Source organism: Humulus lupulus, chromosome 2 (genome assembly GCF_963169125.1).
Source record: "Humulus lupulus chromosome 2, drHumLupu1.1, whole genome shotgun sequence".
Lineage (NCBI taxonomy): Eukaryota > Viridiplantae > Streptophyta > Magnoliopsida > Rosales > Cannabaceae > Humulus > Humulus lupulus.
The window spans coordinates 254,463,858-254,490,294 of NC_084794.1; the positions used below are offsets into that span (position 1 = coordinate 254,463,858).

At 34.2% G+C, this 26,437-nt stretch overlaps 2 protein-coding genes across 2 annotated transcripts; one reads left to right on the top strand and one right to left on the bottom strand.

Moving 5' to 3' along the window:
- Positions 1-20,150: 20,150 nt before the first annotated feature.
- LOC133819221 (uncharacterized) lies at positions 20,151-21,308 on the top strand. Its single transcript, XM_062252414.1, has one exon. It carries the CDS (start codon positions 20,349-20,351, stop codon positions 21,141-21,143), a length of 795 nt encoding a protein of 264 aa, XP_062108398.1. The 5' UTR covers positions 20,151-20,348; the 3' UTR covers positions 21,144-21,308.
- Positions 21,309-21,754: 446 nt separating this feature from the next.
- LOC133819220 (putative leucine-rich repeat receptor-like serine/threonine-protein kinase At2g14440) lies at positions 21,755-25,731 on the bottom strand. Its single transcript, XM_062252413.1, has 9 exons — positions 25,507-25,731; positions 24,863-25,409; positions 24,053-24,513; positions 23,682-23,817; positions 23,487-23,558; positions 23,335-23,403; positions 22,594-22,665; positions 22,243-22,314; positions 21,755-22,165 (listed from the first exon to the last, which is right to left on the bottom strand). The coding sequence occupies exons 1-9, from the start codon at positions 25,577-25,579 to the stop codon at positions 22,126-22,128; spliced, it is 1,542 nt and encodes a 513-aa protein (XP_062108397.1). The 5' UTR covers positions 25,580-25,731; the 3' UTR covers positions 21,755-22,125.
- Positions 25,732-26,437: the final 706 nt, after the last annotated feature.

Sequence of the window (26,437 nt, forward strand, 5' to 3'; positions counted from 1 at the left end):
AGCCAATAGAATTATGACATTTGTCATATGCATGATTATTAAGGAATTATTATTTTAATGATAAAATAAGGGAAATATAAGACTTAGTCTTCACCAGAATCTATTAAGAGCATGACATTTATCACAATTTTATTTATTTGTGGATTAGGTTGTTATTTAGATAATTAAAACTTTAGGGTACTATAACTTCTGACCTATTTTTGACTCAGTTATGTTATGAATTTCGAAATATAGTATTTCTAGAAAGTTGTAGATAATTTTATTAGCTTTCTAACGGTATAAAGATAGTTTAAATCAGAGTCCTACAGCTCCAGATATATTGATTTTACTGTAGGTGAGTTTAGAGTTACGAGATTTAGGGAGTTAGAAGTTAAGATTCTATTTGTTTTGATTATTTTTGTTTTTAAAAATCAAGCTTTGACTCCTTAAACCTCTCTTTGAATAATTTGACCAAGTCCTAAGCCTTTGGCTGAAGGATATTCAAATATTTTCAATTAAATTCATTATTTTTATTCAAAGCCAAAAAGAATATTTTTATTCCTAGGACTCTATAAATAGGACCTAGCACCAAGCCTTTTCATTCATTCTTCAAGCATTAATCAGAGCCTTCCAGGTGCTAGTGAGACTATAGAGTGATAAACACTTGGGTTGGGGTTATAAGCTTAATCATTATAAGCTTAATAAACACTTGGGAAGTAAGGTTATAGTGTATTTTGGTTTCGAGGTATAGTTCGGTCATAGAAGCATTCAAGGTATTCCTTATTCTAGTTCCTTTCTGTATTGTTCTTATAGTTTTTCTACTCAAATCCTAACTCGTATTCTCTATTCTTGGTTAGGCATCTAAGATCTTGAACATAAGATTCTTATTGGTAAGTATCTTTTCGATGGTGTAGTTCATTCTTTTCATCCCTTTTCTTTAGTATACTCACCTCTCTATTATGGTTTTTAGGAGTGTTCCAAAATCCCGACTTTGTTCTCATCATCCCGGTATATTGGTAAGGAAAATAGGATAGTTTTATATGCTTATATGTTATGATAAGTTATGCTATAGTATGTTATGTTATGTTTTCTTATGTTTCATGGTTATGATTTACCTTACCTCAGATATTAGACAGGGGACGTAGATGGGTTATCATAAACCTACCATGTGATCTAACCTACCTCAGATATTAGAAATGGGACGTATATGGTTTATCACATGTTTTAATGGCCATTAATAGTATAGTTTTATGTGATGTACGTCTTTATATATATATATATATATGTTATATGTTATAGCTTATAGTTATGTGTATGATTATGTTTCATGCTTGTAGTAGATTTTCCTTGCTGGGCATTAGGCTCATTCCTTTATGTTTTATATGTGCAGGAAAATAGTTATGGCGGCGGAAAGATTCTTGGCAGCTTAGGAATGTGTATTGAGGCAGGATGGAATCGATGGACTGAGCGTTCGATTAGAGGATGAAGTTTTTTTTTTAGTCTTTTAGTTATGATTTCTATGTATTATTTTTCTGCACTTAATTTTGTAACCAATTTATTTAAGTTATGTTTTGTTTTATTTTCAAAACAATGGGATCTCATATCCTAAATGAATTTGTATGTATTTAACCTTTACTTTACAGTTTTTAAATAAAGTTATGGTTATTTCATATGTACATTTTCTTAAGATTAGTATAGTAGTTATTAATGGTCCAAGGTCTAGAATAGTTGGGTCGTTACAATTATGATTGTAACAATGGATAATTAATAGCGTATCTATATTTGTTATAGAGCATTCTATGAATTCAATAATGCAATTCCGAGTCTATAGTAGAGTCACGAGGAATTAATAAGTTAGTAAATTTATTTGTTAGATTTATGATAACTTATTGGATCTTGATTTCATAGGCCCATGGTTCCCATTGTACCTTGGATAAAATCATCTAGATAGTCTCAATTAATTAATTTAATCATCAATTAGAATTATCAAAGTTGACCAGGTCAATTTTGGATAGTTCACAGAGTTGTGTAATTTTTAGAAGAAAAGAGAAATTATGGCAGATTTATTAATTAAAATAAATTGGTATCTAAATTAATAAATAAGTTTAAATTAAGGTTCAAATTATAAATAATTAATTTGATAAAGGATTTAAATAATTATTTAATTAATCAAATCGATAGAAAATAATACATGCATTGATTTTAAGTCCAATGGGCTTATAATCAAATAGGAAATTTCACGGGCCTAAAGCCCATGATAATTTTGACCTAGGGCTTTAAAATGGCTATTATTTTATTGATTTTTAATTAAATTAAATGGCCTAATTGAGTCTATAAAAGTAGTGCTTAGAGAGAAGTAAAAACATAAGTCACAAGTCAGATTTTCTGATAGTTTTAGATTCTCTCTAAACACAAATCATTTTCTAAGCCTCTATATCTATCTCATGTGTTGAGAATTGCCCACACTAGTCTAGGTAGTTCTAATGATACATTGGAAGATTGTGAAGAAAATAGAAGATCGGTTCACTTTCTTGATAATACTCTGTGACAGAGAGGATACAAGAGTTAGAGAAACTGAAGGAATGACTATTTCATTTCACTGCGTATACTGTAAGTATTCTATTCTTTGCTTCTCTTTGAATTCAATTTTAGAAACATGTTTTAGGCTATCTCGTATTAATTTGTTTAATATTAGATATATATGAAAATAAATAAAGATCTTGTATAAGCTAATCCAACAATACGTCCCTTTCCTCATAATATAATTCTATTTACATGCATTCAATAACCTCATTTTATACCCCTAATCATGCATCTAATAAAGCATCAAGGATCTAAGATCTTACCCCTCCTTGTGATTGTCAAATACTATGTGTAATACTTCCTTTTGATGTGCTTTGGATCCCAAACACAATTATATTCTATATTATATGGAGAAGAATAAATCTAACATAAATCAATTTACTTACAACCTTTGGCTTGATTTCTTTCTCCAATTCTTCCTCTTCCTCATGCGACACTCTCTCTCTCTCTCTTTCTCTCTTGATTTTGGTCGCGCACACACACACACAAGGATGACCATAAGGTCCTACTTATAGGCTAGGCTTTCCTTTGTGTGCAAGCAACTTGAATGACCGTAAATTCCCAAAATTATCACAATGGTAATTCCCCAAATCACTCCTCAATCAAGTTTAATGCTAATTGATTCCTAAAATGGAAAGTCTATCTTCTATTGATTCAATTCCATTCTCTCTCTTTCTTGGGTGTGTACCACTCAAAAATGAAAGTGTAATTTTAAATATTAATCTATTTTAATGCTAATTGTCATTAAAATGGCAAGTTACTAATGATCCCCTTTTGCTTATATCTAGTCTATGTTCATTCCATTACTTACCAATTTAATCACAAGACCAAAATCTCATCAAAAAGGAAAATGTTTACTAATCAAACTTCATTTTCTATGCTTGGCCAAAAAATCCCTATGTTTACACTAAATAATATTTTCAAAAATCTCCTTTAATTACCAAGTAATTAAGCTAAGCCAAAAGACCATTCTAACCTTAAACTAAAATTCACACAATAATGCATTCAAGAGTTTATAGTCTTTATTTCCAAGTAAAGACTAATAAATATAATATCTCTAAATTATATTTATTTAGCTAACTAATTTATTTTTCAAGATAAACAAATTCTCTTTTTAAGTGATCATCTCACCAAGTAAAATAATAAAATAAAATAAATAAATCGGGCATTACACTTGATGGTTTATTAGAATATAATACTGATTTAGAGGAATGTTTATTAGAATCTTCTTTGTTTCATATGCCATGTAGTTTGCATCGTTTGTTTGCCACAATTTTAGTCTACTTAAACCTAGCAACCCTAGAGATTTATGGGAAAATTTTGAAAAATCCATGTTTGAGGATTATCGTACATTAACATATAATTCATCGGCATTAAGAAATAATGTTCTTAGGCATCTTAAGTCTGTGCTTGAATCAATGGGAAAAAATATTAATGATTATAATTTATTTCCTTATAATATTAGTTATAATGAAATAGATAAACAATATAAAGAAAATAATGAGCAGCTAGGAATTGTTGTTACTGAAGAAGATATGTTATCTATAAAATTATTGAACTCTAGACAAAAATATGCACATGATCTAATACTAAATACAATTTTTGATGATCAATTTGGAGCTTATTTCTTTATCGATGGTTCTAGAGGAACTGGGAAAACCTTTTGTATAGAGCAATTATAGGTACAATTCGTTCAAAAAAATCTTATAGCTTAGCTACTGCATCTTCAAAAACTGCATCCTCTATTTTACTAGGTGGTCGAACATCTCATTCTCTATGTAAAATCCCACTTCATATTCATGTGTTATTAGTAAACAATCAGTTTTAGGTAGATTATTACAACTTACAAAGCTTATCATTTGGGATGAAGGACCAATGTCAAATAAACAGGCAATTTAAGCTTTAGATTATATGTTGAAGGACATTAATGATTCTACACTTCCATTTGGTGGTAAAGTTGTTGTTTTTAATGGTAATTTTTTGTCAGCTATTGCCTGTTGTTCCTAGAGGTAAACGAGAAGAAATGATTAATTCAAGCTTAGTGAAATCATATTTATGGCCAAATTTAAAAAGATCAAATTAACTGAAAATATACGAGCTAAAGAAGATCCATCATTTATTGGGTATAGGAAATGAAACTCTACCATTAACTATAGATGTAAAGGTCAAACTTCCTTCAATTATGATTCTACCTTATGAAAATGATGATGTTTCATTACATAATTTGATAAAATCTGTATTCCCAAATATTGATAGTTATGTTGATACACAATGCTAGGTCGTGCAATATTAACACCTAAAAATGATCATGTTGATAATATTAATAAAGTTCTCATAAATCAATTTCGTGGTACAGCTGTAAAATATTACAGTTTTGATGAAACAATAGATAAAAATGATCATGCTATACAAGAAGATTTTATGAATAGTTTAACATCGAGTGGCTTTCCTGCTCATGAATTAGTATTAAAACAAAATTGTTCAATTATTTTACTTCGTATTATTAATGCTTCTGAAGAATTATGTAATGGAACACGTTTAATATGTCATCAATTTGCTTCTAACAATGACTATAAACAAAGTTCAAGGACAAACTTTAGATTCTAGGAGTCTTTTTACCTCAATTTGTATTTTTTTCATGGACAATTATATGTGGTTTTATCTAGAGTCAGAACTTCAGTATCTATAAAAGATTTAGTTAGACCAACATTAAATAATAAATCTGACTATGATCGTACTTATAACATTGTATTTGAAGAAATTTTATCATTGACCAGTTCTATATAAGAATATATTATAACTTTCATAAGAACTTCCTGGTTAGATTCATTTTCTAGGTGAGCATGCATATACAGGGCTTATCTTAAATATATATTTATGGGAAGTGTAATGGCAAATAGCATATTTAGATTCAGCATGAAAAATAATTGAAAGAAATATTTAAGTTCCACCAGTGATAGCTCTAATTGTTGGACCTTTTAAAATACTGCATCTTATGGAAAACAGATCAAAATTCCACAGATTTTTAAGTTTACTTGAATATATTTTTCTATTGATAGCAGCATATATAGGAAGTTGAACCTTATAATTTTAAAGCTCAAACAATGGAACAAAACTCATGTAGATATGATTATATTGTAAACATGAAGAATTATTGATATATTTTAGTCGTATATATATACAAAAGAATAGAAAACAGGAAACTAGAAAAAAAGAAACTAGAGCTGTAATTCTAATCTAATTCATAAACTCACGGTTATCCATATATACAAAACATTAAGAGAATATCTCAATAATATCTCAATACCCCCCTCAAGTTGGAGCATGAAGATCATAAATGCCCAACTTGGAAAGCAAAAACTGAAATTGACAGGTCCCCAAAGGCTTGGTAAAGATGTCCGCAAGTTGAACAGTTGTAGGAACATAAGAAGGAAGAATAGTGTCATCTTGGATAGCATCACGAACAAAGTGACAGTCTGCTTCAATGTGCTTTGTTCGTTCATGGAAGATTGGATTCCAAGCAATATGTAAAGCCGACTGGCTATCACAATATAGCCCAATAGCATCAGTATGTTGAATCCCCAAGCTAAGGAGAAGACCCTTCAACCATTTCAATTCACAAGTAAGAGAAGCCATAGAGCGATATTCAGCCTCTGCCGAAGAACGTGCCACAGTAGGTTGTTTCTTGGTTTTCCAGGAAATCAGGGAATGACCAAGAAACACAAGCCAACCCGTGAGAGAGTGACGAGTAAGAGGACAAGCTGCCCAATCAGAATCACACCAACCAGTCAAGGAAAGAGAGCTATCAGCACGAAGTAAGATTCCTTGTCCAGGAAAGCCTTTCAAATAGCGAACAACACGCAAAGCGGCTTCCCAATGTTCCTGTCTTGGTTCTTGTAGGAACTGTGATAAAACGTGAACAGAGTATGCCAAATCAAGATGAGTGACCGTTAAGTAAATCAAACGACCAACCAAACGACGATAAGGTTCCGGATTGGACAAAGAATCTCCTGAAGCATGAGCAAGCCGATGGTTTTTCTCAATGGGAAAAGATGCGGGCTTAGCACCCAGAACACCAGTCTCAGAAATGATGTCAAGAGAATACTTTCGTTGACAAAGAAATATATCATCAGGACTTCGAGCTACCTCAATCCCGAGAAAATATTTAAGAACCCCGAGATCCTTCATATGAAAACACGTGCTTAAATAGTTCTTAAAGATCTTCAAAGCAGCGGAATTATTCCCAGATATAATTAAATCATCAACATACACCAAAACATTGATTTGAGTATCACCCTTAGTATAAGTAAAGAGAGAATAATCAGCATAGGATTGTAGAAAGCCATACTCTCTTAAAGCAGTGACAAGTTTGGAAAACCAACACCTCGGTGCCTGTTTCAAGCCATATAAGGACTTTCGAAGATGACACACCATATCAGGTTGAGAAGACCCAAAACTGGGAGGAAGCTTCATATAGACTTCTTCATTGAGATCCCCGTGCAAAAAAGCATTATGCACATCCATCTGATGCAGCTCCCAATTTTTAGATGCTGCAATGGCTAAGAAAGCACAAATGGTGACCATTTTTGCAACAGGTGCAAAAGTCTCGTTATAATCGATCCCGGCAATTTGATGACTACCAAAAACAACCAAACGAGCTTTAAGCCATTCAACACTGCCATCAGAGTTGTACTTTATTTTATAGACCCATTGACTACCAAGAGCACGTTTACTAGGAGGTAATTTTTCCATAGTCCAAGTACCATTATCCTCTAAAGCACGAATTTCTATGTGCATAGCATGACGCCATCCTTCATCTGTCATAGCTTCTTTAAATGATTTTGGTTCACAACCTGCAGTAACAGCGGCAAGAAATTGCCGATGGCTAGCAGAAAATTTTGCACAGTTAATATAATGTGTTATAGGAAAGGGCGTACCAGAGGGAGCTGACGGCGCGGGTGAACTTAGAGAGATAGCAGATGGACTTTGTGTGATAACAGTATTAGTAACATAGTCACGAAGCCGAGTGGATGGAACCTTTTCACGGAGTCCACGTCCCATGTGAGTGTCATTGATAGAATTCGGAGCAGCCCCTGCTACCCCCCTTGTAGATGGATGTTGGAGTGGAGATGTGGACTGAGCAGGACTCTGTGCAGCAGTTGGGCTAGACTGTGCTACAGGAAAAGGGAGAGTAGGCTCTAAAGTGGTAGTTGTTGGAATTTGGGTGGTGACATGTAGTGGGGAGGATTCTTTTGTGGGTTCAGGTTCATTAGACAATGGTTCAAAATCACCAAAAAGATTAAAATCAAAGTCATCATCACCTAAACTCACGCTGCCAGAATTATATGTAGAGCTAATAGTAGAAGGATCATTTTCAGCAAAAGGAAATTGATTTTCAAAGAACTTAACATCCCTAGAAACAAAAAAACTTTTATTTTCTAGATCAAAAAGTCTCCACCCTTTCTTACCAAAAGGATACCCAACAAAGATACATTTTCGACTACGACTTGCAAATTTATCATTCTTAGCACGTTGATTATGGGCATAACACAAGGAACCAAACACTCGCAATTCATCAAAAATTGGCAAAGTATGAAATAAAATTTCATAAGGTGTTTTATTCTGAAGAACACTTGAGGGTGTTCGATTGATCAAATGAGAAGCTGCTAAGACACATTCACCCCAAAAATAAAGAGGAAGATGACTTGGAAAACGTAAGGCCTTTGCCACTGTTAAAATATGACGATGCTTACGTTCAACTCTACCATTTTGTTGTGGAGTCCCCACACAAGAAGTTTGAAAGAAAATCCCATTTGAAAAAAAATAATCTTGCAAACAATTAAATTATGTCCCATTATCACTCCGAACAATCTTAACCTTTTGACCAAATTGTCGATCAACCATAGCAAAAAATGACATAAACATTTTAAACACCTCCAATTTATCAATAAAAAAATAAACCCATATAGCTCGGGAAAAATCATCCACAATAGTCAAAAAATAACAAGCCCCACATGAAGAAACAGTATTGTAAGGACCCCATAAGTCACAATGTACTAATTCAAAAATTCGGGAGGCCTTATGGTCACTAAGAGAAATAGAATCACGATTTTGTTTGGCACGAGGACACACATCACATGCCTTATTTAATTTATCACTAGAATTACGTAGGAAAGGTAATGACTTTACTACTTTCTCTGAAGGATGTCCAAGACGTTGATGCCAAAGTTCCAACGAAGATGAAGAACCATCCACTGAGATAGCTTGCATTGTAGATGGTGGCCGGAAGTAGTAAATTCCATCTCTCCGTTCACCCATTCCAATCAGCTTCCTCGAATGACGGTCCTGCATAACACACATATTAGAAGCAAATTGTACAAAACAGTGCATGTCATCAATGAGTTGTGTAACCGAAATTAAGTTGCAGTGCAATTTAGGGACATAAAGAACATTTTTAAGAAATAATCCTTCCAAGAGTCTCACACTTCCCTCTTTAGTAGCAATTAATTTTTGGCCATCAGGGAGTCTGACGGGACATGCGGCAATATCATGAACATGAAACAAACAAGATTCATCCTCCGTCACATGATTAGAAGCACCAGTATCAATAATCCAAGAAATCCTGGAAAACTCACCATGTAAACGGTCGGTAGAGGAATGAGTATTACCAAACATAGTAGCGATAGTTTTCCATTGTGTTGCACTTAGGTGAGGAAGAGAGGCAACAGTGTTTGACGTGGTGGCTGCATCATTGGAAGAGTTTCTTTGCCCATTGACCGAAGATCCAACCATAGTGGTATCGTTACCGTCAGCCATTGCCGATCGTGTATCTTAGTCGTGTGGCTCTGGTACCATGAAGAAATCATGAATGGATTGATCTTATTGATATATTTTAGTCGTATATATATACAAAAGAATAGAAAACAGGAAACTAGAAAAAAAGGAAACTAGAGCTGTAATTCTAATCTAATTCCTAAACTCACGGTTATCCATATATACAAAACATTAAGAGAATATCTCAATAATATCTCAATAAAACAAAATAAAATCAAATTCAAATAAGGTAGGAGCGTTTGTATTTTCGACATGTGGAGAAATTATAATCAAATTATTTTATATAACGGTGTACATTGTAGTTATAGCAGGCATCCTACAAGTTTTTGAGAAATTTTGAATAATTTATGGTGTAAAAAAAAAGAGTTTCAAGAAGTTTTTGAGAAAACTGAAAAGGAATATTTATACAAGAAGAAGATGAAATAAGCTTCAAAACAGAGAAAGAATGAATAACAGAATTCTGTTATCAAAAACAAAATTGGACAGCCATTCTGTTACAACAAACCAGCTTGATCAGTAATGGACTCATAACCAATTGGAGTCTGTTACAACAAATAGTGAGTTGCACGCAGTTAAGAAATTAAGTAGAAGAAGTTTTTGAAGAGAAGAATTATGATCATTCTTTATTGAAAACTGAAAAGGAATATTTATACAAGAAGAATATGAAATAAGCTTCAAAACAGAGAAAGAATGAATAGCAGAATTCTGTTATCAAAAACAGAACTGGACAGCCATTCTGTTACAACAAACCAGCTTGATCAGTAACGGACTCATAACCAATTGGAGTCTGTTGCCTAACACCCCCCCCCCCCCCCCCCCTCAAGCTATATTTAGAGTACTCTAAATGAAGCTTGTTACAAAAATATTCAAACTTAGGAGAGGAGAGAGGCTTAGTAAACAGGTCAGCAGGTTGCTCATCAGAAGGAATGTAGCGAATCTCCAGCTTCTTGTCAGCTATTTGGGTTCGTATGTAGTGAATATCAACCTCTATATGCTTTGTTCTTGAGTGGAAAATTGGATTTAAAGCCAGAGCTTGAGCCCCTTGATTGTCACACCATAGAATAGGCAACATGGAAATGTGAATGCCAATTTCGGTTAGTAAGGATGTGATCCACACAAGTTCAGTTGCAGCTAAAGCAAGGGCACGGTATACTGATTCAGTACTTGAGCGTGCAACAGCCTTTTGTTTTCGTGAACCCCAGCTGATTAGATTTCCTCCCAGAAACAGACAGAAACCACTTGTAGATTTCCTGTCATCCAAACTAGATGCCCAATCTGCATCATAATAGGCCTCAATTGTTAAGTGAGATGCTGGTTTAAAATGAAGACCAGGATTGAGTGTGCCATTGACATAGCGAAGGATTCTTTTGCAGGCATTCCAATGGTTGACCGTAGGAGCTTTAATAAATTGACTCAGTTTATTAACTGAGTAGGAAATGTCAGGTCTAGTCAATGTGAGATATTGTAGAGCTCCAATGATGCTTCTATAAACCTCAGGTTTGTCATAGAGAGAACTATCTCCAAGGCTGAGTTTGTTTCCCAGAATCATTGGAGTAGGAACTGGTTTGGAATTTTGGAGATTTGCCTTGTGTAGAAGCTTAGTAGCATACTTAGTTTGAGTAAGATGTAGGCCTGTGGGAGTGCGAACAGCTTCAAAACCTAAGAAGTAGCTGATGGAACCAAGAGACTTGAGAGCAAACTTGGCGTGGAGATGAGCAATGAGCTGTGAAATGAGTATTGTGTTTGGACCTGTTATTAAGATGTTATCGACATAGAATAACAAAAGAAAAGGAGAACCAGCAAGTGTAGTATAAAAAAGAGAGGTATCTGAAGCTGAACACTTAAAACCCCAGTCAAGTAAAACACTTTTGAGTTGTTCAAACCAAGCTCTTGGAGCTTGTTTGAGCCCATAAATGGCTTTGTGTAATAAGCAAACATGATTTGGAAATTGTTTGTCATCAAAGCCTGTGGGTTGCTTCATATAAACTTTTTCTTGGAGACTGCCATTCAGGAAGGCATTATTCATATCAATTTGTTGAATATCCCAGCCATATGTGATAGCTAAAGAGAAGACAACTCTGATAGTTGAAGCTTTTACCACTGGGCTAAAAGTATCTGTATAGTCTAAGCCAGGAGTTTGTTGAAAACATTTTGCTACCAAACGTGCTTTGAACTTGTCCAAGGTACCATCAATCTTATATTTTGTGCAAAAAACCCATTTGCAATTGACCACATGAATATCATCAGTGTAGGGAACCAATGTCCATGTGTTGTTTCCGACTAAGGAATCATATTCAGAGGTCATGGCATCTTTCCAACTGGGTATAGTCAAGGCTTGCTTCACTGAAGTTGGTTCCTCAAATAAAATGTTAGTAGAACCAGCTGCAACATAGACTTTTGGTTTAGAAATGCCTGACTTGGATCTTGTTTGCTTAGAGTGAGTATTGAGAATCGGTGGTTAGACAGTTGGAACTGTTATAGAAGAGTGTGTCTCTGCAGTGGTTCCATCAGTTGTGGATGTATTGGAGAAATGAGTAGGAGAAAAGGAGGAAGAGGGTACCTCATGTGCAGAAGAATCTACTGCTGGAACAGGCTCTACTTGTGGCAGATCAGGGATACCAACTGAGCTTGAGTGAGCATTTGAGTGTGATGTATCAGAACTAGTAGAGTCAATGGAATGAGAAGTGGTAGCATTATGTAGTGGACCTCTGTTGGAAGGAATATGTGATGAAATATAAGAGTTTTGAGGTATAACAAAAATGGGTGAGGAAAAGTGTTGCTGAAACAGAGATGAGTTAGAGTCCGAAGGCTTAGAAAACAACTCTGAGTAAGGAAGCTTGTTTTCATTGAAATTAACACTCCTAGAAATATAAATTCTGCCAGTAGGGTGTAAGCAACGATAACCTTTATGATGAGGACTGTACCCAAAAAACACACATTTAGAAGTTTTGAATTGGAATTTTTGTGAATTGTAGGGTCTAAGATATGGAAAACATGCACACCCAAAAACTTTTAAGTATTTATAGTCTGGGGAGTAATGATATAGGTACTCAAAAGGTGAGTTGAATTGATTGACAACAGTAGGAAGCCCATTTATTAAGTATACATCATAAACAAAAGACTCCCACCAAAAAAGTAAGGTTAACTTAGCCTGAGCTAATAAAGTAAGGCCAACTTCAGTGACATGCCTATGTTTTCTCTCTACCCTACCTTGTTGTTGATGAGTATGTGGGCAAGGATGTCTAAACTCTATTCTCATTTGTTGTAGAGGAACTTGAAGGGTCGAAACTCCCCCCCCCCCCCCCCCAATCAGTTTGAAGGCACTTAATATCTAAATTTAGTTGCTTCTCAACAAAGTTTTTGAACACAAGAAAGGTAGCAAGTTTTATTCTATTCAGAACCTTTTTGAGAACAACATTTGAAGGATGTCCAAGTCGGTTGTGCCACATATTAGCAACCCAAGAGGACTTACAAGAAGTTGAATGAGAAGAGGTACAACTTTTATTTGCATCTTGAGAAATTGGAACAGTAGTTGAAAGAGCAGTAGCTCGGGAATGTGAGGTGGAACATTTATTTGCAAGAGGTATAGTTGAATGATTGTTGGAGGCAGTCGGAAGCATCAGTTGGTAGAGCCCTTCACTTAGCTTGCCCTGAAGTAGAACCTATTTCGTAGACAGATCCTTCACAAAACAAGAGTTAGCAGTAAACTCAATGGAGACATGATTATCATATGTAAATTGAGAAATGCTTATGAGGTTTTTCTTAATATCAGGGACATGAAGAATATTTTTAAGATGTAAGGCTTGATTGGTGTGAATGAAAGAGTCACCAATATGTTGAATTTTAAGGGAAGAGCCATTACCTACTACCAGTTTCTCTTTGCCTTTGTAAGAGATTGGAGCAGTGAGATTGGTTGGATCAGAAGAGACATGATGAGATGCACCACTGTCCATATACCAATTTGCATCTCCCACTGTGACTGGAGTAGCAAGAAGAGCTTGAGGTGTTGGTGTTTGGTTGTCGGACTCAGATGCAGCAGAAGTAGAGTTGCCTTGATAGCTCAAGTCGAACCGGTGATATCATTTCAGGGCAATATGACCAGGCTTGCCACAAACCTGACATATTGGGCGATTGCTGTTGTAGGAATTTCGACCTCCATTGGTTCGAATTCCTCGGCCACAAGCGTTGAAATCACGACGATGATTACTCTGATTCGAAGTGATACCAAAACGTTTGTTGAAGGAAGCATAGTTTGCAGTAGGATTTTGAAGATCCAATGTAGCAGCAGCATGTTGCTGTTCAAGTCTCATTTCGTGACTCTGAAGAGAAAATTGCAGGTCTGGTATTGAAACAGTCGGTCGGGCTGTGAGATTAACTACGATCGAATCATATTCAGGTCCTAAGCCCCCAAGAATGTATAATATGAGCTCATCATCAGTGATTATCTGACCAGCAGCCATCAATGCATCAGCTAGGCACCTCATTTTCAGAATGTATTCGTCTACAGGAGTGGAGCCTTTTTTTGTACATTGGAGATGAGTACGAAGTTGAAGGATTTTAGCTTTGGAAGTGTTTGAAAAAAGGAGAGATAGCTCAGACCAGACCTGTGCTGAAGAGACACATCTAGCTACATGGCCAAGCATAACTTCGGACATTGAGTTGAAGAGCCAACTCATGAGGAACTGATCAATGCGCAGCCAGGAACTGAATTCAGGATTCGGAACCAAACGAGATGAGTTTGAGGGATCTGGTATAGTAGGCGGTGGTCGGACACGTTCACCAGTGAGAAATCCTTCAAGATCATGTGCTCGAACAGTAGACAGAACTTGAGAACGCCATATGTAGTAGTTCATACGAGTCAGACACAGATTCAGAGCCACCATGTTCGCCGGTAGAGCCATCGCCGGAGGTGGTACAGGAAGCGTCGGAGGAGCAGGTGGATCATCTACGCCAGGATTGGGATGAGAAGCACCAAGTTCTGGATTGCTACGAGAAGAGTTTGCCATTGATGAAGCTTCAGGAAAAAAAAACCTTGGTCGACTGATACCAATTAAGAAACTAAGTAGAATAAGTTTTTGAAGAGAAGAATTATGATCATTCTTTATTGAAAACTAAAAAGGAATATTTATACAAGAAGAAGCTGAAATAAGCTTCAAAACAGAGAAAGAATGAATAACAGAATTCTGTTATCAAAAACAGAATTGGACAGCCATTCTGTTACAACAAACCAGCTTGATCAGTAACGGACTTATAACCAATTGGAGTCTGTTGCCTAACACAAGCGGATGAAAAAATATATTGTTTTTATCGATGCAAAGCTCTATTTTTATCATCAACTATTGTTGGCTGTCTTTTTTCGTTATCAACTTAATCCAAAAGATTAAAGGAAATATTAGGAAATAACACATGGATTTTACGTGGTTCAGGCTATAAAAGAGTCATAGTCCACGAGTCTCTACTATTTAGTGAGCTTGAAACTTGTTAGCGAGCCTCAATGGTGGTTCTCAGACAGCGTATATATTGCACTGAGTTATATAGTTTCTCTCTCTAAAAAACCGAACCCCTTTTAAGTAGATACCCCATCCCTATTTATAGGGACTGGGATCATTAATGCTAATCATCTATCATTAATACAAAAATTTCCCCACTTCGGGGTGTTAATGTCGAATTAATACATAAATGTATGCCCTAAATAGAGACTACGACCCAGGCGGATTTCACGGCGCCCATTTTAGAAAGTCGCATACCAACTTTATGGGGAACGTATCTCTGACTTGTCAGGGTGCGACACACGTTTGCCCATGTTAGGAGGCGTTGTGAGAAATGCCAATTTTCGAGTGTACGAACTCGACACCACTAATCGAGGCTCACCAAAAGTTGTCAGACGATCGTCTGGTGGCCCACAATTGCAGTGACTGACACTTGGCAGCTACCCTAGGTTCGAGAATCAGAAACATAGACCAAGGGGACGAGTGAGTGAAGAGAGCTCCTCCAAACGTGGCCTCACCTGGAGAGATCCTTGCCCCGAGGACAAACCTTGGGGCGTGACCTCACTCGGAGATATCCACGACTTATCAACTTGCTTGGGAGATGGCTTCACCTGGAGGTACCCTTGCCTCAAGGACAGACCTCGGGGTGTGGTCTCACTCGGAGATATCCACGACTTGTCCGAATTGGGCTTCCTGGAGGGGTTGCACTCCGAGAACCTCACAACTTATCTCATCACTAATCACTCTTAATTGTTATGTGTCAGGAGGTGAAAATATAGGCGACAACTATTTTTTAACCTATAGAAGTTAAAATTTATAAATAAATAAAAAAGCAAGTGCTCCTTGTATAGGTTACCATCAAATATATTTAACAAAATAGTTTGAGTTCTTAAAACTACCAAGTTTGTCACAATTTAATCGGAAAAAAAATAACTTCTGTTGATAAAAATAATATAATTGAGAGTAATGTGTGAATAGACATTTTCTAATATCACTTTTTAAAATAACCTCATTTTGATAAGTTCTTTTATAAAATAGCATTCATTTGATAATTTTTTTTTTGCAAAATGTACTTCAAAATAGAATGCAAGTAGTTTCGACATCTATTTCAGTGTGTTTAGAATACTAAAATTATATATAAATAAATAAAAGACTATCATCCAAATTAATTATAATGGCATTCATCGTGAAACTCTTTTCGTAACTTTATTAATAGTGTGTTTACTAGAATAATGAGAATCACATGTGTTGTAATTATTCTTATTTACTTACTTTTATTTGATAGTATGAATACTTTGGGTCTACACGAGTTTGGGGAAAAAATAATACCAATTCTTCCCCTCCCATTTTCTAAGTAATGACATTATGGATAATAAATTTTTATTTATTTTATTTTTATTATAAAAACTAAAAGATTAATTTACCCTAAGAAAATCTTCTCTTTAAGAAAATATACATTTTCTACAAAGGATAATTTAGTCAAATTAAAGTATTTTGATTACCTTTCCTAGTTATGTAAACAAAATAAAATATTACTTATTCTTTTTCTGGTCAATTTAGTAAACAAACATAATAAAATAATAACTTTGATTGTTCAATATATTATTATCACTCATTTCTCTCTGGTTTATTCTAATTACATTTAAGTTGTGTAAACATGCCATTAAGATTAATGAATAAAAGTAGACAATTTTTTTAATATGACCTTGCAAAATAGTTTCCAAAATATTTTGAATTATATCGAATGTGTAAAATATACATCGAGTATATCAAGAAAGTTATCTTGTATAAAATGATTAAAAAGAAATTATAAGGGTTGTGCAAAAGTTTTTGTAAACCGTCCAACCTGAATAAATCACCCAAACCAAACTAAAAAAAAAACTGACGAAAATTCAAACCGCCCCAATTATTATATTGGACGGTTTGAGAATTATACAAACCCACCCAAATAATCCGAATAAACTGATTAAAAGTTTTTTTTATATATTCATACATATATTCCGCATATTATTACATATATTATATGTAATATTAAATATTATTTTTAAATTTTAAACAATGAATTTAAAATAATGTTTTAAAGTTTCAATTTAGAATAATATGTCTAAGTTTAAAAAATGTATAATATATATTTAGTTTGTTAAATCTAATTATTTGAACATTGTTTTTTTTTAAATTAAGATTTATTTGGACGGGTTAACTCCACTAAACCTCCTAAAACATTAGATGAGTAAAACTTTTTTTTTCTTAATTGAACGGGTTAGAGTTTACTTTTTGATTATGTTAATTAAAATATGTTATAATCCGACCCAACTGATCAATAAACACCTCTAAAAATTAGTGTACAAAATAATAATAATAATAATAACTATTTTGAGAAACACTGCATTAATTAATAATAAAGTTAGCAAATGAGTGTGTTTATATATTAAATGCAGGCCCAATATATATATAGGTTATCCATAACTGTGGGTAAGGCAAGCATATGCATCAAGATGCCATAAAAGTTGGCTGGTGCTAAAGCCCTCTGCCTCTGGGCCCAGCCACAGTACATTAAACAAAGTCAAATCAAGCACAGGAAGAAAAAAATATATATACAACATTTATCTGCAAAAATGGTCCGATGATATGTTATGTGGCAGAATGTGACTTGGGCTACATAAACTCATAGTTTCCAATACCTAGAATTACTTCATAGTTAAAGTTACAATCTAGTTTTATTTTTTAAATAAATAAACTGAAGCTTAGGTTGAGGTTTGAGGTTCAGGATTGTTTGTTTAGCTATTGAAAGCTTTTTAATTATACCACATTTTTTTCTTTCTTTTTTCTTTTTTCAACTACTTAAATGTATAATGATAATATTTTTGTTAGGTATCACACTGATGAGGTTCAGAAGTAGCAGTCTGGGTCACTTTGTTATTATTATTTCACATAACTGAATCCAACCAGGCTATTCAATTCAGAGAAAAAAACTAGCCTATTAGGACACACTAATTCTTCTTCTTTGGTCTGACAATAATACAACTTCCCATGATTATAATTTATTTAAAAAAGAAAAAAGCAGAGAAAAAACTATTGCATAGTCTAAGATTGCTCTATGCTCTATCTCTCTTAATAACAGCTACAGTACAGTGCTTAATGATTTAGTTTTGAGAAATTAAACAGATATTAAATGATAACAGCTAGGCTTTGCATGAAACCAGAGTAAACCCAACTTTAATTTAATGAGAACTGGTCTATGGTCCCCCACTTTAGTACAGTTTAGCCACATTGCTTGTTTTGCCTTTGGACTCTTTTTAAAAAAATAGTCAATCACTACTTTAACCCCTCTCCTTTATCCTCTTATTTTTTTAATGAAAAAAAAAAGTAAAATAGAATCAAATTGGGATCATCTCAAATGGATGATGTATAATTTGTGTCAAATTTAGTACAAAATATTTGTCAATGATATATTTAGTCAAGTTTTTGTATTTGTACTCTACAGAAGGTACAAACTAGCTAAAAAAATCAAATTTATATTAATAAGTGGCAAAAAAATAATTAAAAATGTGATATTTTATAGACCAAATTTAACTCATGTTATATTTTATGACAAATTTGATATAATTTTTAGCATATATCAAATTTAACACATATTTTAGGCCATCGCTAAAATTCAATTTTACGAAAATGGACTAAAAAATTACATGCACACTTTTATAGCAGTCAATTAGAGGTGCTTTTATAATAAGTGACAGGAAGGTACTTGCCTGTCTCTTAGACCCCTTTTATTTTTCTGTTTAACCAGACACGAGTAAATAAAATTTTATGAGCATAAAATATGTGTGTACTATTGTTAATTAACATTCAATTAATCCTTTTAGGGACCCATTTGTTTGATTTTACTCCACGCGTATAACTGCATCTGAATCCACTATGATAATTCACTGTCATTTCAATTATCATTATTTTTTTATATACTAAAGTTAATATAGCTTTTATAGCACCATCTTTTTGTAACTTGATTTTTCCATGTTTCCAAGAACATTTGCATTTGTGGGAACTTGGTTTAAAAAAGTAAAAAGACTAATCCTTATCACAACAAATCACTACATTGCTATGTAATGAGTATTCTTTTTCTGTTTACAAAAAAAAGAAAAAAAATGTTTTTTTAAACCAAATCTCTATCATATCTTATAACCTTTTTTACTAGCCACATGTTCAATTTTGTTGTTTATGAGAGCTGTTGTACACCTAAACATTATTGTCTCCCTCAATTATAGAACAAGGGTAGCCAAAAGAATTAATAATAGATATAGGGAATGATTAAGTAATTAGGATCATTATGAGCTTATATATATATATAAAAAAATCAACCATATGTATATATATAATGTCAAGAAGATTTACCCCTTATGTTTATTAGCTGTATTTGATTAAATTAAACCTACCCATATATCTTAATGGAAGCTTTTTAATTTGATGGACATTATATCTACCACTTGTAAAGCTTCCCCCCAATATGACAAGAAAATCCAACCCAGATTGTGAAATTATGAGAAAAATATCAGAAATATTCAAGTTTATCAAAAGGGTATCTTGGTCATAAAGAATATATCTTTGATTCAGCTCTCACATGGCATGAAATTACTCTCATGTGCCCACATGCTTAAGACCTCTCACTCCCATGTTAAAATCCCTTTTAGTAGGGCATAATAAGGTCAAACTAACAAAGCCCATCTCTATTTGACTAATCAAATCCTATCATAATCTTAATCAATTGGTACCAGTACTCTAAAAGCTAAGCTAGTCCTGTCCTAGTTCAAGTTTTTTCTTATTCCAATTTTTATTTTCTTGTCTGTATAAAGCAAAAGGTCCCTGCAAAAAACTTTAATGCAATTTCCTTTAATACACAAATTAGTATTATTTTAGCATATGCTTCATTAGTCACTACTATTATTAGTTTTTTCCAATGAAGCATCTACATTTAAAGGTCATAAATAAGAAGAGTAGTGTACCATATTCTCAATCCAAGTAAATCTTAAAACAATTTCAAAACAAAAAAACTTTCAAAAATGTGATTTTTTTTTTCTTTCTTTCCTTGTATTGGGATTGAAAAGAATTAAGAAAGAAATCGGGGTAACCTATTGCATGCAAAAGAATCGAAGAAAGAAATCAGAGGTAAATTAAAATAAAACCTTTTTGTCATTTAGTTCACCAGGTGTCCATGTGATAAGACCAATATTTTAAAAACAAAGGCTTACCTCTCCTGTTTCAACTTCACCAGACCACTTAGTTTTTTATAATCTCACCGCCCAAAACCTCACAACACAAAAGGGTTAAAAGTTGATGAAATCAGATAGGTGATATTTGGTTCCCCTTTATATATCTCATGCATTTTTTTTTCTCATAACACACACAAACACTTGGCTTGAGTAAACCAGAAAAACACCTTCCTCTTCTCTTGAATCCAAAACCAAGAAAATGGTTTTCCTAGAAACACCTCAAGCAGGCTCTAGATCTCTTGAACCAACTTCTAGCCCAAGGATTTCATTCTCAGCTGAGTTTTTAGATGATAACAACTTCATCTCCATTAGTCCAAACTCTCCAATCAAAAGAGAAATACTATCAGAGAGTGATAATAATGTTAATCATCACCACCATCATCATCAAAGTAAGGCACGTAATCCAGAGTTTGAGTTTCTCTCGAACAACGAAGCCAGTCACACCACCATGATAACGGCAGATGAGCTTTTCTTTGAAGGTAAACTTCTTCCCTTTTGGCAGATGCAACAAGTTGATAATAAGCTCAACAAAATCAACCTCAGAACCAAAGATTCAGAGGGACAAGAAGAAGAAGATGGAGGAAGAAGAAAGGTTAGTGAAGAAGAAAGTAATAATAACAATAATAGAGTAAACTGGTCGTTTGTTGATGATGACCCTTCTCCAAGGCCACCTAAGTGCACTGTTTTGTGGAAAGAATTGCTGAGATTGAAGAAGCAAAGAGCTTCTACTCTATCCCCTTCGTCTTCATCCTCATCATCTTCATCTTCATCAAGCTCATTAGCCGATATAGCTTCAGCTGATGAAGGAACCAAGGAAGGGTTGAGACAGAGAGCTGAGAAACATGTTAAGGGGATAAGGAAAGGATTGGAAAGAACGAGGTCAGCCACCATTAGAATAAGACCAATGATCAATGTACCCATTTGCACACAGGTGAAGAGTAGCAGTGCTTTGCCACCATTGTTCCCTTTGAGGAAAGGAAAAGTAGAGAGGTGAAAATGAAAAGATCTGTAGCTAAAAGAATTGCTGGATCTGCAGGGTTGTTTGATATGTTAATCTTTTTCTTTTTGTTTCACTTTGAAGTTTTCTTATGTTCCTCCTTTAGAATGTTAATTATTGTGGATCTCAAGTATCATAATGTAAATTCTGACTTTTTAGTCTTGTTGGTGTTGTTGGATTCTACTTCTTTTTCTTCTTTAAACTGCATTCATTTGTATGAATCAAACAGCTAAAACTAAAGCTAGGTTTTCACGGTAAACTGAGTATAATCTCTCATTGCAACATTTGAGGTAGCACAGTTATATTTCTTTCATAACAGTAAGATAATATTAAAAGAAGAAATTAACCCAAAAAAAAAAAACTAATAAAATAGGAAAAGAGTGAATGGACAAAGGGAATCAAATGATGGTGACACAAACTTGTCCACCTAAGCCATGAATGTGAAAGGCATAACAAGTTGACTACCCGTGTCAACGTTAAGTTTGAGGTAGCTGAGCTTTTTAAGACAGGACACTAAAGATTTTTCGGATGCAAGTGAAGGGGACATAACGGACACTTACTGTCATCATGTTCATGTATATAACATATTATAAATAATTCAATACAAATGAAAGAAAATCATTACTTTGAAAACTGAGTTACTGTGTATGAACAATTATAGTGATACAGAGCCAAGAAAACAAAAGAATAAGACTGACAATCAATTAACTAAACTATATAACTATGAAAATTCCTCTCCCCTTTTTTTTTTACAAAGAGAAAATGGACATGTTACAAGTATACAAGGAATTTCGTCAAAACTAAAAGAAAGCTGAGCAAAAGAGCTTTGTTGATCCGCTGATTGGAGAGCTGACCGTTAAAAGTGAAACGTATATAGCTCACACTATGAGAAAATATGTACTACTATGAGCAATAGTATGTTGGGTTCAATTTTCTTGAACGAAATAGCCTTTTCTGTACTTCTGACTCCATAATCTTATCAAGAAGGTGGAGGTGACGAGAGTTGATTTCCAGATACCCTGTTAAGTGGATTGTAACAATTAGAATATGGAAGGAAATGGGAAAAATTTGAAATGACAGACAAGTCAAGCACTACCTCAAATCCAGTCCAGGTTTTCCATTTAGGCTACTTGGAATTTGACCAGTCAGATTGTTGTTTTGCAAGAAGCTGGACACAATGAACGAGGGAGGTACATCAATAATTAAATTGAATAGTGTAAAGTGCAATTCAGATAAATGTCCCAGTGTGTCGTCGAATAGAAAAGACTCTAGTTGGAAATATCTCCCTTAGGTAGATACGACTTATATGAAAGCAATGCACAACAACATTTAACTAAGTTGCTAGGTTATGGTTAAGAGTATGGCAAGCAATGACGCAAATCAATACAGGCATTGCATTAGAATTTGAAATCAAATATTTAATCCGCAAAAGACAACTTGTACTTACAGTTCACGCAAGCTTTCAATGAGCCCAAGAGATGAAGGAATTTCTCCAGTAAACTGATTATCCTCCAAATGCCTAGAATTGCAGAGTAAAGGGATTAAGAAAGCCAGACATGAGATACAGTCAGTGCAATAGAAAAATTCCAAACAAGCAAACCCCAAAGAAGATACTGATCACTTTAGGCTATATTTGGAACTTCTATTTTTGAGGGAAATATTTCAGATGCTGCTCCAAGAGAGCTTTATTCAGCCTTTGTATGGATAACCCCTTTGAAATATTAGCTCAGATTAGGCTTTCAAATCAATAGTTCACGCAGTACCTCCCTTTTGTTTAAACAAGCCTTTTACTACGTTACTAAAGAAAGTGTCATACTACTGAACTATAGGCAAGATGAAGTGAAGACAAAATAAAGGGATTGTACTTTTTCTTGTTTTGATTCAAACAAAAAATGCGAAAGTTTTTATAGGAAAAGTGAGAATTCAATTTGATGTAATTCAATAATTTAAAAAACTTAAACTGAATATATTAGAAAAAGAGAAAAATTGCAAGAGACTTTGTTAAAAAAAAAAAAAACTTTATTCCTTTTCTTTTTCCTAGTCTTTTCCCTCACAAAAATTTTCCTAATCAAAATCCAACTTCCAAACAAGGTCTTATAGAACAAGAGAAACTGCTACTGTCAAGTCAAATTCATTTTAATGACCCGTTGATCTAAAAAAAAAAGGAGAAAGGGTTTTAATAACTTACAGTATGTCTAGCCTCTTTAAAGAACTGAGATCAGGAATGGGTCCTGATAATCTGTTATTCCCGAGCCAGCTGCCAAAACCATGAAATGATCAATGATAAGGGCACTGTCTCTAAATTTTAATTAGCCAGTTTATTAATGTTTCAAAACTTACATGCCATTCAGGGCAGTCATACCGCCAATACCAGATGGTAGAGTTCCAGAAAGGTCCATGCCAGTCAAATTTCTGAAATGTAGGTAAACAATACGTTTTTTTATTAATCCCAAGAAACACAAAGAATAAAGAAAAACTAGACTTTTTAGAATGAAGCATCAAAAATTGACTATGCAATAACAAGTCCAAACTCACAAGGTAAGCACACGAAACCGAGGGCCTTCCGAACAAGTAATGCCAGTCCATGTATACTGACGAGGCAAACAAGGATCACCATTCCAACCTCGGGGAGGATTTTTTAGACTGTCCTTGAATTTTTTCAAAGCAATTACTGTGATAAGAAATATAACTCTCATTAGCAATAGCAAATGACAATTTCAACAGAACAGAGAGTGAGCAGCAATAGACAAACACCAATAGACAAACACCAAGTCATGCCATGTACTAGTTTTATTTGTTGAATGTTAGCTTTATATATAATTATGTGGATGAGCTACATGTAATGCTTTAAAGAGGAAGCAACTCAAAGACTTTCTAGCACAAAAGCAAGTTTCTGAGAACCATACCATCTCGGGTGACAGTTCTTCCTTCAATAGGGAGCAGCGCCAAAACCTCCCCAGCATTAATAAAAGGACCTAAATTTGATCCGGCAGAAGAGGTCAAACTAATCTTTGTAGTACCATGTAGAGGCCACCGAGTTGCAAAGACAGCAACACCTGCTTGAGTCACTTTTAGATCGCGGTAATAGGGAACCCCATTTATGGTTACGTTTATCACCCTCAAGTTCTCTGCTGAGTCACTACCATCAGCAAAGTACAAAGCAATATAGTACTTTGCGTCTGGAAGAGACATTAGAGGCCAGTTGAACTCCAAGGGTTGTGTTTGGTCACTTGTCGTCAGCTCTGTTTGGAAAACTTTCAAAGGTGGGAGATTCCAGAAACCAGAAACAGATACGTTTTTAGTTGCCAAGGTATGATTGTTTTCTCCAAATGGCACCCAAATCCGATCAAATTCATCGTCAGGGTATCTGGGCACATGAAACATTATATTACAGAAAGGAATCAGAAACTGTATCCTACTATACAATTCAAACTCAAAGCAGATTTGGTTTTAGAGCAAGTCTTAAAGAGCTTGATACATAGTTATCAGTGACTAAATGTTCTAACTAAACAAGCAGATTATAGATTTAATTAAATTCACTTATACTTATCAGCTGTATACATTAACCGTTTTCAATTATATTGCGTATCAAGAACAAGAAAGAAATACATTAACCGTTTTCTGCAAGAGTTGAAAGAAATGAAATAAGCCCAGTTCAATAATCAACGAGCACAATGAAGAAAGAAAATAAAGAAATGGATTTAAGCTGTTCATACCGAATGGAAGGTCCGTTGTACCCAAAACTATTTCTTGCAGCTAAATGAAGACCATAATTCTGGAAATCCGTGGAATTATACAAAGAATCGCCCAATATAATAAACTCTAAAGACGATATAAAAGGGTCCGAATCCGTATAAGTATTAACCCCAATACAGAAAGTCATAACATTCGTCTGAGCAAGGAAAACTCCTTCGTAATACGTCGACACTCCATTAGCATAATCCGTCGTCGTATTGACAACAGTCCAGAGAGTTCCATCTAAAATCTGATCAAACACCGGCGGCGTATCCCGACCGTTGATCCCTCCATAGAAGTACGTCGACCGTACCATATACCTGGCTCCGCGGTAAACCCGAATTGTGTAGCAAAACTTGTTGTTGAGATTGTTCTCGAGAGGGAACGATCGGACGGTCGAGAGGATAGGAACCGTGACCGGGACGGTCACATTCTTTGAGGTTCCGCCGGTAACATAACTTTCGTCGGTAAACCATCGCCGGCCTTCGACTACAGAGTCAGCTACTGCGCCACAATCAATCGAAACACCTAAAAAAGTACAGAAATTAAAGAATAAAAAAACAAACTTTACGAGAAAGCAGAAAGAATCGAAGACAGTTTGATTCAAGAAAGGAGCTTTACATACCTTTGGGCTCGGAAAAGGAGAAGGGTAAAAGAGAGAAGAGTGAGAGAAGGAAGAAGATGAAGAGGGAAGCCATTGTTGAAAAATTATAGCATAGAGAAACTGAATTCTTGTAAAGAAAGACAGAGATTTTAGAGAGAGAGAAAGTGGGTTTGGTCTGAATTGGTTCGAAAAGATTTGAATGGGTCTTGGTTGAGTCATGCAAGAAAAGAACAGCAATTGGAGTTGGCCAAGAGGAAGGTATTAAATCATTATATATATAAATATATAATTTATTTATAAACTCTTTTATATACATTTATATATAAATAAAATATTGATTTTACTAATTTTAAACTTTAATGAATGAATAAATAAATAATAAGTGATTGAAGTGAGGAAGTAACGCGGGAAAAACTGAGTCCAGGTCAGAGTTGGTAGTTTTTATTTTATTTTATCATTTGGGCTGGGTCGTTTAGATGGTTGTTACGTACAGTAACGGTAATTGTTAGAGTTGTTTTTTTTGGTAAGGGTCAAATTTTTTATTATTGTTTTTTTTGGGGAATTTTTTTAAATATAGGATTTTAATAGCAAATATATAAAAATATAGTTTTATTATATGTCTAAATTTAGAAGGTTAAATTTCAAAAATTCATAATTAATACGAGTTTTTAAATTCATTAACTTCTCTAAAATTTATATATTATATGAAAAAAAAATTATAACTTATTTGTTAACTTAATATATATATATGGAGAAATTTTTTATAAGGCTTACCAGTAGGGCTCTCAGTATTTATAATAAGCGTGTTATTGCACACGTGACTAATTTTTTTTATGCGCGTGGAAAACAACATGTTTGAACTTAGTTCTCGGTACTGTAAACTAATCAGAATTTTCTGAAAATTTGCAGGATGTTCTAAATAGCTACAATATATACGGTCATAAAAAAAAGT